Source organism: Chiloscyllium plagiosum, unplaced genomic scaffold (genome assembly GCF_037043375.1).
Source record: "Chiloscyllium plagiosum isolate Xiang-an unplaced genomic scaffold, Cpla_swu_hap1 HiC_scaffold_14, whole genome shotgun sequence".
NCBI lineage: Eukaryota > Metazoa > Chordata > Chondrichthyes > Orectolobiformes > Hemiscylliidae > Chiloscyllium > Chiloscyllium plagiosum.
In genome coordinates, this window is record NW_028270152.1 from 80,816,266 (window position 1) to 80,831,529 (window position 15,264).

Below are 15,264 nucleotides of genomic sequence, written 5' to 3' on the forward strand. Positions count from 1 at the left end.
TTGTTTGGAAGTGGATGCGATGGAATCTCCACATAATTGGGTCCAGTCATCTCTGGCTCATGCCAGGGCCCACTCGAACGTCGGTGGTAGGAAGGAGATGGAATAGATGTCGGACACGCCCCTTCCCAGCTTGTACCGCTCTGTCCTTTTCCAAGCTGTTGCGCTTGAAATGGTAGAAAGGGAGTGTGGGGGTGAGGGTGAGAGTTCGGGGCCTTGCTGTTAGTACTGGCGTATGTACGGGGAAAAGATTAGGGTGTTCAGAGGGAGTCGATCCACACTTTTGAATCGATTCTGTGTTATTAGTTTGGGAGCGATAGTGGAGGGAGGGGCAAGGTGCTGCATGCAGTAGTGAGGGTGATTAGATTAGATTAGATGACATTACAGTGTGGAAACAGGCCCTTCGGCCCAACAAGTCCACACCGACCTGCCGAAGCACAACCCACCCATACCCCTATATTTACCCCTTACCTAACACTACGGGCAATTTAGCATGGCCAATTCGCCTGACCTGCACATCTTTGGACTGTGGGAGGAAACCGGAGCACCCGGAGGAAACCCACGCAGACACGGGGAGAACGTGCAAACTCCACACAGTCAGTCGCCTGAGGCGGGAATTGAACCCGGGTCTCTGGCGCTGTGAGGCAGCAGTGCTAACCACTGTGCCACCGTGGTGGAACATGAGCATTCTTCGGGTGTCGGAGTTATAACAGATAAACAGTGAGTGTGATGGAGCAGAGACCCTCAGACCCAGGGAAACGAGGGGGCATGTGCGAGACTGAAGGTGAAGAGGGAGAGTAAATGGGTGAGGTCATGAGAAAAAGAGAGTGCAGAGCGAGAGAGGGAGAGAAATGAGCAAAAAGAGTGATGGAGAGGAAATGGGGAGGCCAGGATGCAGTGGTTATCCCAGATCTGAAAACAAGGGCAGAGGAACCTAAACCCAGCTCCTGAGATCCGGAACCAGTCCCCTCCCATTTCCTGAGGACCAGGACATGGGGCTGAGTCTATCTGTCTCCAGCTCAGCTTCTTCATTACAAAGACAACACAACAACATAGTTCACTCTGCTGCTCGGCACGTTTTAAGGAACGTTTTTATTTTTTACAAATTGAAGTTTTGGATACAGTCAGTGGGATGTTGCCTTTTCTCACTGAGCCCTGAATTTTGAGAAACATTGAAATCTGTCCCTGTAACCGACCTGTCGGATCAGGTTGGACAAATCAGCTCTCCTCTCAGTCTGTTTTCATAGCGACAGGCTGCTTCATCGCTGAAACACTGAACTGAAATAGAAAATCCCAGATGGATTGATTAATGAGTGAATTTGATTGATTGATGGATTTGGATAAAGGGATATTTCAGCACATTCTTCAGCTGCTGTCTGAACTTAGTCTGGGTCACGGCATAAATCGCGGTATTTGTGCAACAACTAAGGAGCTGCAGCATGAAGCCCATTTCCTGCACAAAGGGATCGAGATACACAGAGTAATACCCAGTATCATACATCCGTCTCCATATAGAATACAACATTATCGTTGACCATAAAAGGATGAAGTTGGCCGAGATCACAAAGAGTAAAATGATAGATTTTTTTCGGTTTCTCATTTCTGTGTCAGACTGAGCGTCCCCATTGGTGTGAGCACGGAGTCTCTTGCGGGCTCTGCTGGTCACTAAAATGTGTCTAACGGTGAGAACATTGAGCAGCATAATCAGGGGAAATGGGAGAGCCGGAGTTAGAATGTTGTGGAGAAACTCGATTGTGGCCCAGACACGGGAAATATAAACACCGTTTTTTATATCACAAAACCAGGGATTGTGCCCCAGTCGATACTGAGCACCGAGCATAAAATACCAGAAAATGTTCTTTAAGCAGCTCAGCACAGTTACTGTTCCCAGAACCACAGCTGCCGTTTTCTCACTGCAATATTTACTTTTCAGCTTCTGACAACAAATAGCAACAAACCGATCAAAGGTGAAAGTGATGGTGAACCAGACAGAACAGTCAGTGGCTGCATAAAGCAGGACGGCGTGGATATTACACACGGGGATTGACAACAGGAAATAAAATTGTTCCCAATAAATAATGGGAATGTGTCTCAATATCAGGTCGAGGATAATGACCAAGAGATCCGCCGCTGCCATTGCCCCAAGGTAACGTCTGACACATGGAGACAATCCGCAATCTTTATAAAGCAGGAGGTAGATCGTCATTACGTTAACTGTGAAGAAGAAAAATAGACACATTATCCATCAGCCTGGAGACAAAGTGACCAGTTTGATTGGGGACCCAGTGAGTTTTTCAAATACTTCACTGTATTGAGAGATTTATTAAAATAATTGGAGGTGAAATAACAAATGGGAAGGTTTGAATTAATGACAAAAATTTATCATAAAACCCAAGAAATCCTCGCTCCCCAAACACACAGAGACACATTCATAAGAACAGATGGTTTCGAGACCATTCCTTCACAATCAGTCACTTGACGGCAGACACAGATAATTTCTTCCCACTTCCTAATACAGACGATGAAAACGATGCTGTGCTGAACGATTCTCTCCCAGTTCTTGAACGGAAACGGAGTTTGGAACTTTCTGTTTCTCAGTCCAAATTGTCGTCAATCATGTGTCGTGAAGAAATGTCAACACAGGGAAAACGTATTCAACCCTTTAACTGCCTGAGGAGATTTCAGGTCAATGTCTCCTTCTCCCTGGAGCGGGACCTCTTCCCTTGAGATCTTATCACTTGTTCAATTCACTGACATCCGGACGTTCCCAAATAATGTAACGAATCAAATGTTATGGTGAATATCGGCTATATAATGTTCGGTACAGCATGTTCTGGGGAATGTCAGTTATAGAAGGTTGGGTACAGAATGTTCCAGGGAATGTCAGGTACAGAATTTTCAGATAAATCTTCTGCAGCTACATTCACACCAACCCCACCTTTCCCTCTGCTAAATCGATGACTATATTGGCCCCATTGCGTGCTCCCACGAGGAGGTTAAACAGTTCATCAACTTCACAAACACATGTCACACCGACCTCAAGTTCACGTGAAAAACTCACATTCCTGTAACTCACCATTTCCATTTCCGGCGACGGACGAACCACAGACATCTACTACAAGTTCACTGACTCCCACAGCTACTGAGACTTCACCTCTTCACAGAATACCTCCTGTAAAAACGCCATCACTTATTGCCAAATCCTCGGCCTACGCCGCACCTGCTCCCATAAGAACGAATTCCACCTTCAAATATCCTAGATGTCCTCCTTTGTCAAGAACACAATTTCCCCTCCCACGGGGTCGACGATTCTACACAGTGCATCTTCTCCTCTTCCCACAACTCGACCCTCGAAACCCACAACTCCCAAGGCAACAACGACAGAAACTCCGGCCCTCACCTTCCACCCCACCAACCTCTGTATTCATCACCACAATGTCCGTCATTTCCACCACCTACAAACAGACACCACCACTCGGGATATATTCCCTCCCCACCCCAATCAGCATTCTAGAGAGACCATTCCTTCCATGACTCCTTCCATGCCCCCAAACAATGCACCTTCCACTACCAGCATCTTCCCCGCCACCGCAAGAAATGTAAAACCTGCGCACACACCTCCCCTTCACTTCCATTCAAGGCCCCAAAGGATAATTCGACAAGATACAGAAATTTACCTGTACCTCTACACATATCATCGACTGTATCGATTGCTTCCAACGTAGTCTTTTCTACATCTGGTACACCCAATGCCAACTTGCGGATAATTTCAGAGAATATCTGCTGGACAATCGCACCAACCAACCCCGCTGGCAAATCACTCCATCGCCCTCTCCTACTCCATTAAGAACATGTAAAATCTGGGCCTCCTCCATTGCCAAATCGTAACCACTCTACCCCATGGAGGAAGAGCGCATGATCTTCTGCCGACAGATCCTGAAAGCACACAGGATCAATGTAAATTTAACCAGTTTGTCCATTCCCCTTCCCTACCTTCTCACAGTCCTACCCTCCAACTCGGCAGAGTCTTCTTGGTGTTTCCATCACTTTTCCCATCTATCCACCACCCCCTCCACTCCAAAGTATCACCACTCCTTTAGCTTCATTCACCTATCACATTCTCAGCTACCTTCCCCCCAGAACCACGCATCTGCCATTTATGTCATGCCCCTGGCCCACAATCCTCATTTCAAATGAAGGGGGTGTGCCAAAAACAGCAATTTCCCTGCTCCTCGGATGCTGCCTGGCCTGATGTGTTTTTCTATCACCACACCCCGGAACAGGTTACAGCCTGACACCATCATACTCACAGAACCAGGCCTGATGGGTAATGTTTCATGAAGCTGTATCACCATCCCTGAGTAGTATGTCCTATCCCAACGGCCGGACAGAACCACCAGATTTGGGGGCACTCGGGAAAAGTTCAGGAAAGGAGTTACACGGAATTCCCCAACATTGATTCCAGAACCCGAGAAACCTCATGATGAATATCTACTGCCCTCCACACTACCCCTCGTTGATAACCCAGTTCCCCATAATGTTGAAAACAACTTGAAGGGTAACAAGGGCACAAAACGTACTCTTAGTGAGGGACTTCATTGTCCATCACCAAGAATGTCTCCAAAGACCCATCACTGAATAAACAGGAAGAGACCTCAACTACACAGCAGCAAAACGATAGGAAGTGATGGGGAACCAACAAGGCGATTAACATTCACGCCAAATGACTTGTCCCTATCAGTATCAGTAGGAGTAGCCAGCACACAGTCCTGATGGAGTGAAAGTCTCAGCCACATATTGAAGATAGTGGCCACTGTCTTATATGGCATTCCCATCTATGAAGTAGAACATACTTGTAAAGGACTGAGCAAATGGGAATCAGGCATCCACGAGACACTGTGGGCTGGCAGCAGCTCTCGCATAAATGGCCTTCCCTCCATCACAAAGTCAGAAGTAGGCTGTTCACTTGATGGTTCCACAATATTCATCAACATTCACAACTACTCCTATACTGAAGCAGGCTATTCCGTCCATCAAGAATTTAAAACAGGAACAGAATGTGGCCAGTCAGCCATTCGAGGCTGTTACTCAGCAACTGGAGCAGATCTTTTAATGTCTCACCCCTGTTACACTGTAAATGGAAGAGATCATTCAGCGTTTCAAAGCAGCCACACAGGAGTAAGGTGAGAATTGATTACTAAGCCTGGAGCAAGGATAAATTAGCCATAAATTTGGGGCGGCATTGTGGCTCTGTGGATTGCACTGCTGCTTCACGATGTCAGGAACCTGGGTTTGATTTCATCCTAGGGCGATTGGCTCTGTGGAGTTTGTACATTCTCCCTGTGTCTGCGTGGGTTTTGTCTGGGTGCTCCGGTTTCCTCCCACAGTCCAAAGTTGTGCAGGTTAGGTAGGTTGGCCGTGCTGAATTGTCCACTTTAGTTAGTGGCAAAGATAGGATTGGGGGATAGGTCTGGGAAGCCTAATCTTTGGAGGGTCAATGTGGACTTGTTGGGAAGAATGGCGTGTTTCTATACTGTAGGGATTCCAATTCTTAAATTGTAATAATAAACCAGTGGTTATCAGTTTAACACAAAATAATGACTGCAGTGGCCAGTACTGGTACTTCACATAATTACAAATTATGTTAACGTTTTCAATAAACTAATACGAAGATAGAATGCGAAAATAAGTTATCAAGAGAAGATTGAGAATTTCCAATTGGATTATCGATGGATAACAATTTGGCAGCTGGAATATAATGCGCATAACCGTGAACCTGTAATTTTTTTCAGGAAGAATAACGGATTGAATATTGCATAAACGGAGAAAGATTACAGGACTTCACGAGAAAGTGTGTACTGGAGGGTTCACTTTGATCCATTCAGTCAAGGGAAGTGTTGCTCCACGTCCCTAGTGGTCCGCACCCTGATGTTTACAGGGTCCCCATTGCTCCAGTACACATGGGATATTTTGATGTCTTTGGTAGGCGGTGGAAAGTGGTGAGGGGGAGGATGATTTGAGCAGTGAATCAAGGGGATCCGAGATTCTATCCTTTCTCTCTGTGTGGTGACTCCCTAGCCGGTGGGAAAGGTTGACTGCTTCTGAATGAAGAGGCTGTGACTGCTGCCAGGACAGTGGGTATTCATCAACATGATGTGCTGTGCATGGACACATTGTAACATTAATGGAGTGAGAGACGAAGGGCCCAGTCATAAAAGATGAGAACTATCGGCTTTGCCAGATCAGCTGAAATGGTTACTTAAGGGAAGAATACTAAACTGGGCCAAGGCCAATTATATCAAAATTAGGCAGGAGCTCGGAAATGTGGATTGGACACAGCTATTTGAAGGGAAGTCCAGATTTGTGATGTGGGAGGCTTTCAAAGATAGGTTAAAGACAGTGCAGGATAGACATGTCCCGTTGAACGCAAAGGATAGGAAGGGCAAGATTCGTGAACCGTGGATGACAAAAGGAACTGTATGACTAGCCAAGACGAAAAGGGAAGCTTACATCTGGTCCACGCAGCTAAGAACAGAACGGGCACTGAAGGAATAACAGAAGAGTAGGACAAGTCTCAAACGAGGAATCAAGCGGGCTGAAAGGGGTCATGAAATAGATTTAGCAAGCAGAATTAAGGAGAATGCTAAAGAATTTTATTCTTATATAGGAAGCAAGAGGGTAACTAGAGAAAGGATTTGTCCGACTAAGGAAGAACAAAGGTAGGCTGTGTGTCGAACCTGAGCGAATCGATGAGATTCTGAATGATTACTTTGCATCTGTGTTCACCGAGGAGAGGAACATGGTGAATGTTGAGATAAGAGATAGAAGCTTGATTAGCCTGGATCACGTTGACATTGTCATGGAAGATGTGCTGGGTAGGCTAGAGGTTTTTAAGGTGGACAAATCCCCAGGATCGGAAGGGACCTATCCCAGGTTGCTGAGGAAGGTGAGAGATGAAATAGCTGGGACCTTGACAGATATCTTTGCGGCATCCTTAAATACAGGTGAGGAGCCAGAGGACTGGAGGGTTGCTCATGTTGTCACCCTGTACAAGAAGGGTTGTAGGGATATTCTGTGTAACTACAGACCAATGAGTCTGATGTCAGTGGTGGGAAAGTTGCTGGAGAAGTTACTGAGGAATATGATCTATTTATATATAGAAATGAATGGGGTTATCAGTGATAGACAACATGGTTTTGTGCGGCGAGCTCGTGCCTTACCACTTTAATAGATTTCTTCGAGGAAGTGACCAAGTTGATAGATGAAGGAAGAGCTGTTGATGTTATACACATGGACTTTAGTAAGGCATTTGAAAAGCATCCCCATGGTAGACTAATGGAGAAACTGAAATGACATGATGTGCAGGTTGTTCTAGCTATGTGGATAAAGAACTGGCTCAGCAACAGAAGACAGAGAGTAGTAGTTGAACGGAGTTTCTCAAAATGGAGAAAGGTGAAGAGTGGTGTTCCATAGGGGTCAGTGTTGGGGCCACTGTTATTTGAAATATACATAAATGGTCTGGAAGCAGGCACTGTTGGTATGATCAGCACGTTTGCTAATGACACAAAGATTAGTGGAGTACCAGAAAGAAGGGCTAATGCCCGAAACGTCGATTCTCCTGTTCCCTAGATGCTGCCTGACCTGCTGCGCTTTTCCAGCAACACATTTCCATACCAGAAAGAATAACAGACTGTCAGAGAATATACGAGGATATAGATAGACTGGAGAGTTGGGCGGAAAAGAAGCAGATGGTTTTCAATCCAGACAAATGTGAGGTGATGCATTTAGGCAAGACTAATTTGATGGCGAATTATACAATTAACGGAAGAGCCTTGGGAAAAGTTGATGGGCAGAGAGATCTGGGAGTGCAGTCAATTGTACCTTGAAGTTTGCTGCATTGGTGGATAGCGTTGTCTCCATTCCACCCAGTGCTGGACAGATATTCAGTCTGGGTTTATAGATCAATTCAGTGCTGTGGTCTGCATAGCTCCCTGTGCAGACCACAGCAATGCATTGATCTCTCTACTTGAACTAGATATCTGTTCTGCACAGGGAGCTGTGCAGACCACAGCACTGAATTGATCTATAAACCCAGACTGAATATCTGTCCAGCACTGGGTGGAATGGAGACCACAGCAGTTTGATTATATCCAGGCCACTCTGAGTGAAGCACTCTGGAAGAGGTTGGGGTAAATTTTATTGAACTTTCTTCAATTTGCAATGTTTCTGAATGTGATTTTCCAAATTACAGTGGGAATGGATTATCCTGGGTGGCACAGTGGCACAGTGGTTAGCACTGCTGCCTCACAGCGCCAGAGACCCGGGTTCAATACCCGCCTCAGGCGACTGACTGTGTGGAGTTTGCACGTTCTCCCCGTGTCTGCGTGGGTTTCCTCCGGGTGCTCCGGTTTCCTCCCACAGTCCAAAGATGTGCAGGTCAGGTGAATTGGCTATGCTAAATTGCCCGTCGTGTTAGGTTAGGGGTATGGGTGGGTTGCGCTTCGGCGGGGTGGTGTGGACTTGTTGGGCCGAAGGGCCTGTTTCCACACTGTAAGTTATCTAATCTAATAAAAAAAAGCCCAGTGGCAGCATACTATCCAGCAATGAGCATGTTCATCTCATTACTTTAGTATCTCAGTGGAAGGATTGCAAGGAAATGGACAAAAACGTTCTGACTCTCCAAAGTCATTCTTTGAGGAAAGAAACAGTCGTGAAATGGCATAAAGATGGTGGCAGGATCGGAATGTTGCAGGCGGAACTCATATATTCCGCACTTTCTTTGTGTCTCTCTTTTTTATTCTGTTTTCTGGAGGATTTTTTTGTTGCAAACTTTTACATTTTTGAAGTGGCACTGATGGGAATAGAGGAGGTGAATCCCAGGCCAGAGGCTGGTGAGAGGAGTCAAGGCCTCGAGATTTAACGCACAGTGTGACCTGGAGACTAGGTCCAGTCTGATCTGGACATTGGACATGCTGTGGCCTGGAGACTGTGCCCGGTGTGGTCTAGAGCCTGGACCCAGTGCAGTCTTCAGACTGGGCCTGGTGCAGTCTGGCGACTTTGGCCAGTGCTGCGTGAAGATTTGGCCTTGTGCTGTCTGCAGACTGTGCCCAGTGAAGTCTGGAGACTGGGCCCGGTGCAGTCTGTCGATTGGGTCTGGTGTGGTCTGGAGAATAGTCCCGATGCGGTCTGGAGACTGGGTCTGATGTGGCCCGGACTGGTCTGTAGACTGGCCCTGGTGCAGTTTGGAGACTTGGTGCTGGCACAGACTGGTGTGTAAGAGACAGTAAATAGTATCCGTTAATTTTATTTTCCTCTTCATTCTTCTGCTGGAATTTCATTTATTATTCTTTCAAATTTGTACCAAATGCAAAAGAATCTGCACCTAGCTAGCTTGTGCCCTAGATGGCATTGTAAGCGAAGACATTGCAATCTTTCCACTGCCTCCATTAGAGTGCACGTGACAATAAAGCCAATTCAAATCCAATGTGAGAGTCAGTATCTTTGATGCCTTTTCCCAACAGAGCTGTTGCTTGTGAAGTGGCGTTGGGTGCCCAAGAGAGAGTGGTATTAGATTACTTTCAATACAAAGGGGAGAGACAGATGGAGACAAAGTGAGAGAGTAAGGAGAGTCATGTGATCCCCATTTCAATTGATTAATTCCCAAAATAACACAAGCTGAAATACTCAGAGACGCAGATGTAGAGATGCACACATCAATGCACGAAAGCACACACACACAGACACACACACACACACACACCGCCACAAATGCACAGACACATGCAGACACGCAGCCTCTCATGCCTGCTTTGACATTCAATAAGACCATGTCCGATCTGATCCCGACATCAACTTGATTTCATCTTGGGAAATAAGTTTGGGCAGTTAACTGTGCTGTTAGAGTGGGACCACATTTAGACCAGTGACCGTAATTCTATTCGTTTTACAATAGTTCTGGAAAAGGATAGGCCTGGTCGACAAGTTAACACGGTGGCACAGTGGTTAGCGCTGCTGCCTTACAGGTTCAATTCCATTCTCAGGCGACTGACTGTGTGGAGCTTGCACGTTCTTCCCGTGTCTGCATGGGTTTCCTCCGGGTGCTCCGGTTTCCTCCCACAGTCCAAAAATGTGCAGGTCAGGTGAATTGGCCATGCTAAATTGCCCGTAGTAAATGTAGGGGTATGGGTGGGTTGCGCTTCGGCGGGTCAGTGTGGACTTGTTGGGCCGAAGGGCCTGTTTCCACACTGTAATGTAATCTAATCTAATAATCTAATAATGTAATCTAATCTAATCTAAAGTCCCATTGTGATGGTATTAGGCAGGAATGTTCTAAAGATGATTTCAGGGAAGCTGTTCGGAGGTAATATGATACTTGGCTAATAAGATTCTTTCAAAAGAGAGATAGTGAGAGTTCAGGGACAGCACGTTCCTGTTAACATGAAGGACAATGCTACCAGAAGTAGGGAACAGGACGTGGCAGGGAATGTTGAGGCTCTGGTCAAGGAAGAAGAAGAAGATGTACATGTTCGGTATTGGCAGCTGGGGTCAAGGGATTCCCTTGAGCGTATGGAGCGCAGAAGAACACTTACAAGGGAGATCAGGAGGGCAAAGTGAGGTCTGCAGATGCTGGAGATCAAAGTTGAAACTTTATTGCTGGAACAGCACAGCAGGTCAGGCAGCATCCAGGGAACAGGAGATTCGACGTTTCGGGCACAGGCCCTTCTTCAGGAATGAGCAGAGAGTGTTCAGCAGGAGAAGATAAAAGGTAGGGAGGAGGGACTTGGAGGAGGGGCGTTGGAAGGGGCAAGAAGGGGCATCATATAGCTTTGGCTGATTGGTTCAGGAGAATGGAAAAAGATTCTCCAAGGGCAAAAGACAATCTAGGGCGAGAATAGTGCCACTTCAAAATCAAAGTGACATCTATGTGTGGTTCCATAGGAGATGAATTACGTTTATTGGCATCGGTACTCACATGAGGTCAGTGAAAAGTTTACAAGTCGCCACCGGTGACAAAATCTCAGTTACAAATTTTCCCCCCAAGCTCCATCCCAAGGTACTGAATCTTGGTGCAAAGCATAAAAATAAAGAAAACAAAGTTAAACTTTAAAACATTACAGACCTTCCTATAAAAGTTATATCCTGTCCAACTGGAGGGACGGTGGGAGACAGTTAGGAAAGGAATTACACAAAATTTCCCAACACTGATTCCATTGGCGTGATATCTCATATCAACAGATCAACGATGATCAAAAAAAGAATATCACCTGATGATGGTTAGCTACTGCCCTCTATCCCACTCCTTGGTGATACTACAGTTTCCCTCGATGTTGAAAACAAATCGGATGTAGCACCGACGGTGACAAAGACACAGAACGTATTATGGCTGTAGGACTTCAATGTCCATCACCAAGAGTCTCTACACAGGACAAGCAGTGACTGAGCAGGGAGAGGCCTCAAATACACAGCAACCATACTGTGGGAAGCGATGAGGGCACCTGCAAGAGGTTTATCATTCACACCAAACGACTTGTCATGGATGGATCTGTCTCGAATAGTCTCCGTAGGAGCAGCCAGCACGCAGTCCTGGTGGAGGGAAAGTCTCAGCCTAACAATGACGATACTGCCCACTGTGTTACGTGGCACTATCTTCTGCGAAATAGGACATACTTCTGAAGGATCTAGCAAATGGAAACTGGACATTCATGAGGCGATGGAGGCTATCAGCAGCTGCAGCATCAATGGTCTTCCCTCCATCATAAAGTCAGAAGTGGGCTGTCCACGGATGGTTCCAAAATGTTCAGCATCCTCCACACCTATACCTATACTGAAGCAGGCTATTCAGTCCTTCAAGAGTTTTACACATGAATAGAATGAGTCCATTCAGCCTTTCGAGGCTATTACTCAACAATTGGAGCAGATCTTATAATCTCTCATACCTGTTACACAGGGAATGGAAGGGATAGTTCAGCCTTTCATGGCTGCTACATAGATAAACGCGGAGGACTGGATACTGAGCCGCGAGCTGGGATGAATTAGTGATACTGGATGCAGATTTGCTCACTGAGTTAGATGGTTCGTTTTCAGACATTTCGTCACCATACTAAGTAATACCTTCAATGAGCCTCAGAGTTCATCACTGGTGGTGTAGCCTGTTTTCTTTTTATATGTTTGGATTTTCTTGGGTTGGCAATGTCATTTGCTGCTGTGCCATCATTTCCTGTTCTTTTTCTCATTGGTGGTAAGTGGGATCCAAGTCAGTGTGTTTGTTGACAGAGATTCGGACTTCTAGAAATTCTCGAGGTTGTCTCTGTTTATTTCGTCCTGGGATGGACGTGTTGTCCCAATCAAAGTGATGTCCTTCCTCATCTGTATTTAAGAATAGATGAACATCAACTAGCCACAAAACGACATGACCCACTCTGTACATATGGATGAGGAAGGATGCCACTTTTACTAGAAAAACACATCCAGCCTTGGACAAGCCAAACAGAGACACGCACGAGAATTCCAAGAAGTGTGGCATTCCAACCGTAACTCTATTAACAACCACATTGACTTGGATCCCATTTACCACCCCTGAAAAAAATAACGGGAAATGACATCACCATAGGAAATGATGTCACCACAGGAAATGTCATCACCAACCCAACGAAACCTCCAAACATAGAAATAGAAAGCGGACGACACGACCAGTGATTCATTCGGATGCTCACTAGTGATTCATTCGGATGTTACCTAAAATGGTGACGAAAATGCTGAAAACGAACCTTCAAAGTCAGCGAGCAAACCTAGATCCAGAGCCTCAACCTGAGCTAAACATCTTATAAAAACTCTCTGAATTAGGGATAAAAATTAATAACTGCAGCGATACAGTTACCAGTTCTTGGGCCTCAACTATCTGTAACCAATATCAACGTCAGCTGGAAACAGAACAAATGCGTCCAAACGAAATTTCAAATTACGCGAAGGTTGACAGCAACTGAAGTTATCAGGAGGAGGTAGAGAATCTGCAAACGGATAAGCAATGGATAATCACTTGGTAAATGTGGGTATAATGTGGGTAACTGTGAACCTGTGATGTTTTCAGGAAGAATAAAAAAGTATGTATATCACGTCAATGGAGAGAGATTACAAGACTTCATGAAACTCTGAATACTGGAGAGTTCATTCTGAACCGTTCAGTCGGGGCAAGTGTTGTTCCAACTCCCTGATGGTCTGCTCTCTGATGTTCCTAGGGGGCCCATTGCTCTCAGAGTGGTTGGCTAGCGGTGTGATGTTGTGAAGGGGAGCGTATATTGAGCCGGGTAACAATGGGAGAGCCGTTGTCCGAGAGGCCATCCTTTCTTTCTTCATGGAGACTTAAACTCGATTGGAATGGCTGACTGATTCTGAAAGAAGAGTCTATGGGTGCTGAAAAGAAAGTGAGTATTCAACGGCGTGATGTACTGTGCATGGGTACACTGCAATATAAATGGTGTGAGAGACAGAATGTTCAAATACAAAAATGAGAACTAAAGGCATTGCTAGATCAGTGGAAATGTTTCATGATATCACATTCACAATCAACCTCACAGTACCATCCCAGACACCGTAAACCAAGTGGAGGTATATAATCATCGTGGGCGGCACGGTGGCACAGTGGTTAGCACTGCTGCCTCACAGAGCCTGAGACCCGGGTTCAATTCCCGCCTCAGGCGACTGACTCTGTGGAGTTTGCACGTTCTCCCCGTGTCTGCGTGGGTTTCCTCCGGGTGCTCCGGTTTCCTCCCACAGTCCAAAGATGTGCAGGTCAGGTGAATTGGCCATGCGGCTAAATTGCCCGTAGTGTTAGGTAAGGGGTAAATGTAGGGGTATGGGTGGGTTGAGCTTCGGCGGGTCGGTGTGGACCTGTTGGGCCGAAGGGCCTGTTTCCACACTGTAATCTAATCTAATCTAATCTAAACGATAGAACACTGAGGAGACTAGTTTTGTGTACTGCTCAGTACAACTCAGCAATCTTTCCAGAGTAGAAAACTCTACGGATTCATTCATTCCATGGGTGAAAATAAATCGGCAATCTGCCCACAATAGAATTTTACACAGAGCACAGATTATTATAGATCAGAATTTTGGGAGCAATGCAGCACTGGGAGCAATGCAGTCAACAAACTTGGATTGGATATCTATCTAGCTCCGGAAGGTGTGCATGCCACAGCAGCGCACTGATCTATAAACCCGGACTAAATATCTGCCCAGCACCGGGAGCTCTGCTGACCACAGCAGTGCAATGATCTATCGCACAAATCTAGTCTGACCAGCACAGGGAACTGTGCAGTCTTTATTGGCTAATGCTCTGTAAGCATGGAGGAGTCACCCTTTCAGTATGTCGAGCTGTGAAGACCATCCGAGTACCTTGCTCAGCAGAGCTGTGTTAGACTGCTGCCCACCATGGGGAAACTTGCAGCCCATGCTGGAAATGGCAGGATTTGAAGCTCACATCCATTTACCGCTCCATACCTTCAATGTGCAATGACAAGGGTGCTGTTGGTATGAAACTCAGTGCCAGAGAGAGAGAGAGAGAGATAGCAGGTGATTCCGTTTAAATACCAACAAACTGGAGATGTTTGGAAAATAGACAGAGAGGGGAAACTGAGACACGTTGTCATGTATTCACAAGTTTCAGAATGATGAAATGAAGACATTTCAACAGCATCGAGAACATGCGACAATATTTCCATAATGATGGGTGTACAGGATGTTGTTGTGTGCTTAGATGATGGAGTTTTGGATGAAAATTTGTTCTGCAGCTTTGTAATTGTGAATGGGCTCAGCAGCATCTTCGACTCATTCGGCTGAATCTAACAATAATTTATCTCAGTGACATTTACATTGAATGTCAAAGAAGGATCGTCTGCACGAGGCCAAGCTAGTTTCCCAGTGCTACCTTATCGAACTCACCTCATTAACTCCCTATCCCACATGATTAACTCCCTACCCCACCACATAGCGTCCCTCTCATTGAATGCCAGCCCGAATTTCACACCCATCATGGCTGGTGGTACTCACCGTCACCCGCATGCCGCTGGATATTCCATCATCCCTGGCACTGGTGCCATCGTTAAAAGGCGAATGGGCACACAGTTGAACTTCCTTACTGAAAGACTGCTCTGAGCAGTCGAAAGAGGCACGGAAGTCCTGGTTTGTGAGCTAGTACAGAGGGAACCATTCTCTTCCGAGAGGGAGCCACACCACAAAACGCACCAAATATGGTCTGAGCTCGCCATCCAT

At 46.0% G+C, this 15,264-nt stretch overlaps 1 protein-coding gene across 1 annotated transcript in view; it reads right to left on the reverse strand.

Annotated features, from left to right (window-relative positions):
• Positions 1–1,303: 1,303 nt before the first annotated feature.
• LOC148147998 (putative G protein-coupled receptor 139) overlaps positions 1,304–15,264 on the reverse strand; it is a 69,446-nt gene continuing 55,485 nt past the window's right edge. Inside the window, exon 2 of the mRNA XM_087993984.1 lies at positions 1,304–2,211. Coding sequence (XP_087850110.1) covers positions 1,304–2,211 — 908 coding nt within the window. The remainder of the gene's footprint in view (positions 2,212–15,264) is intronic.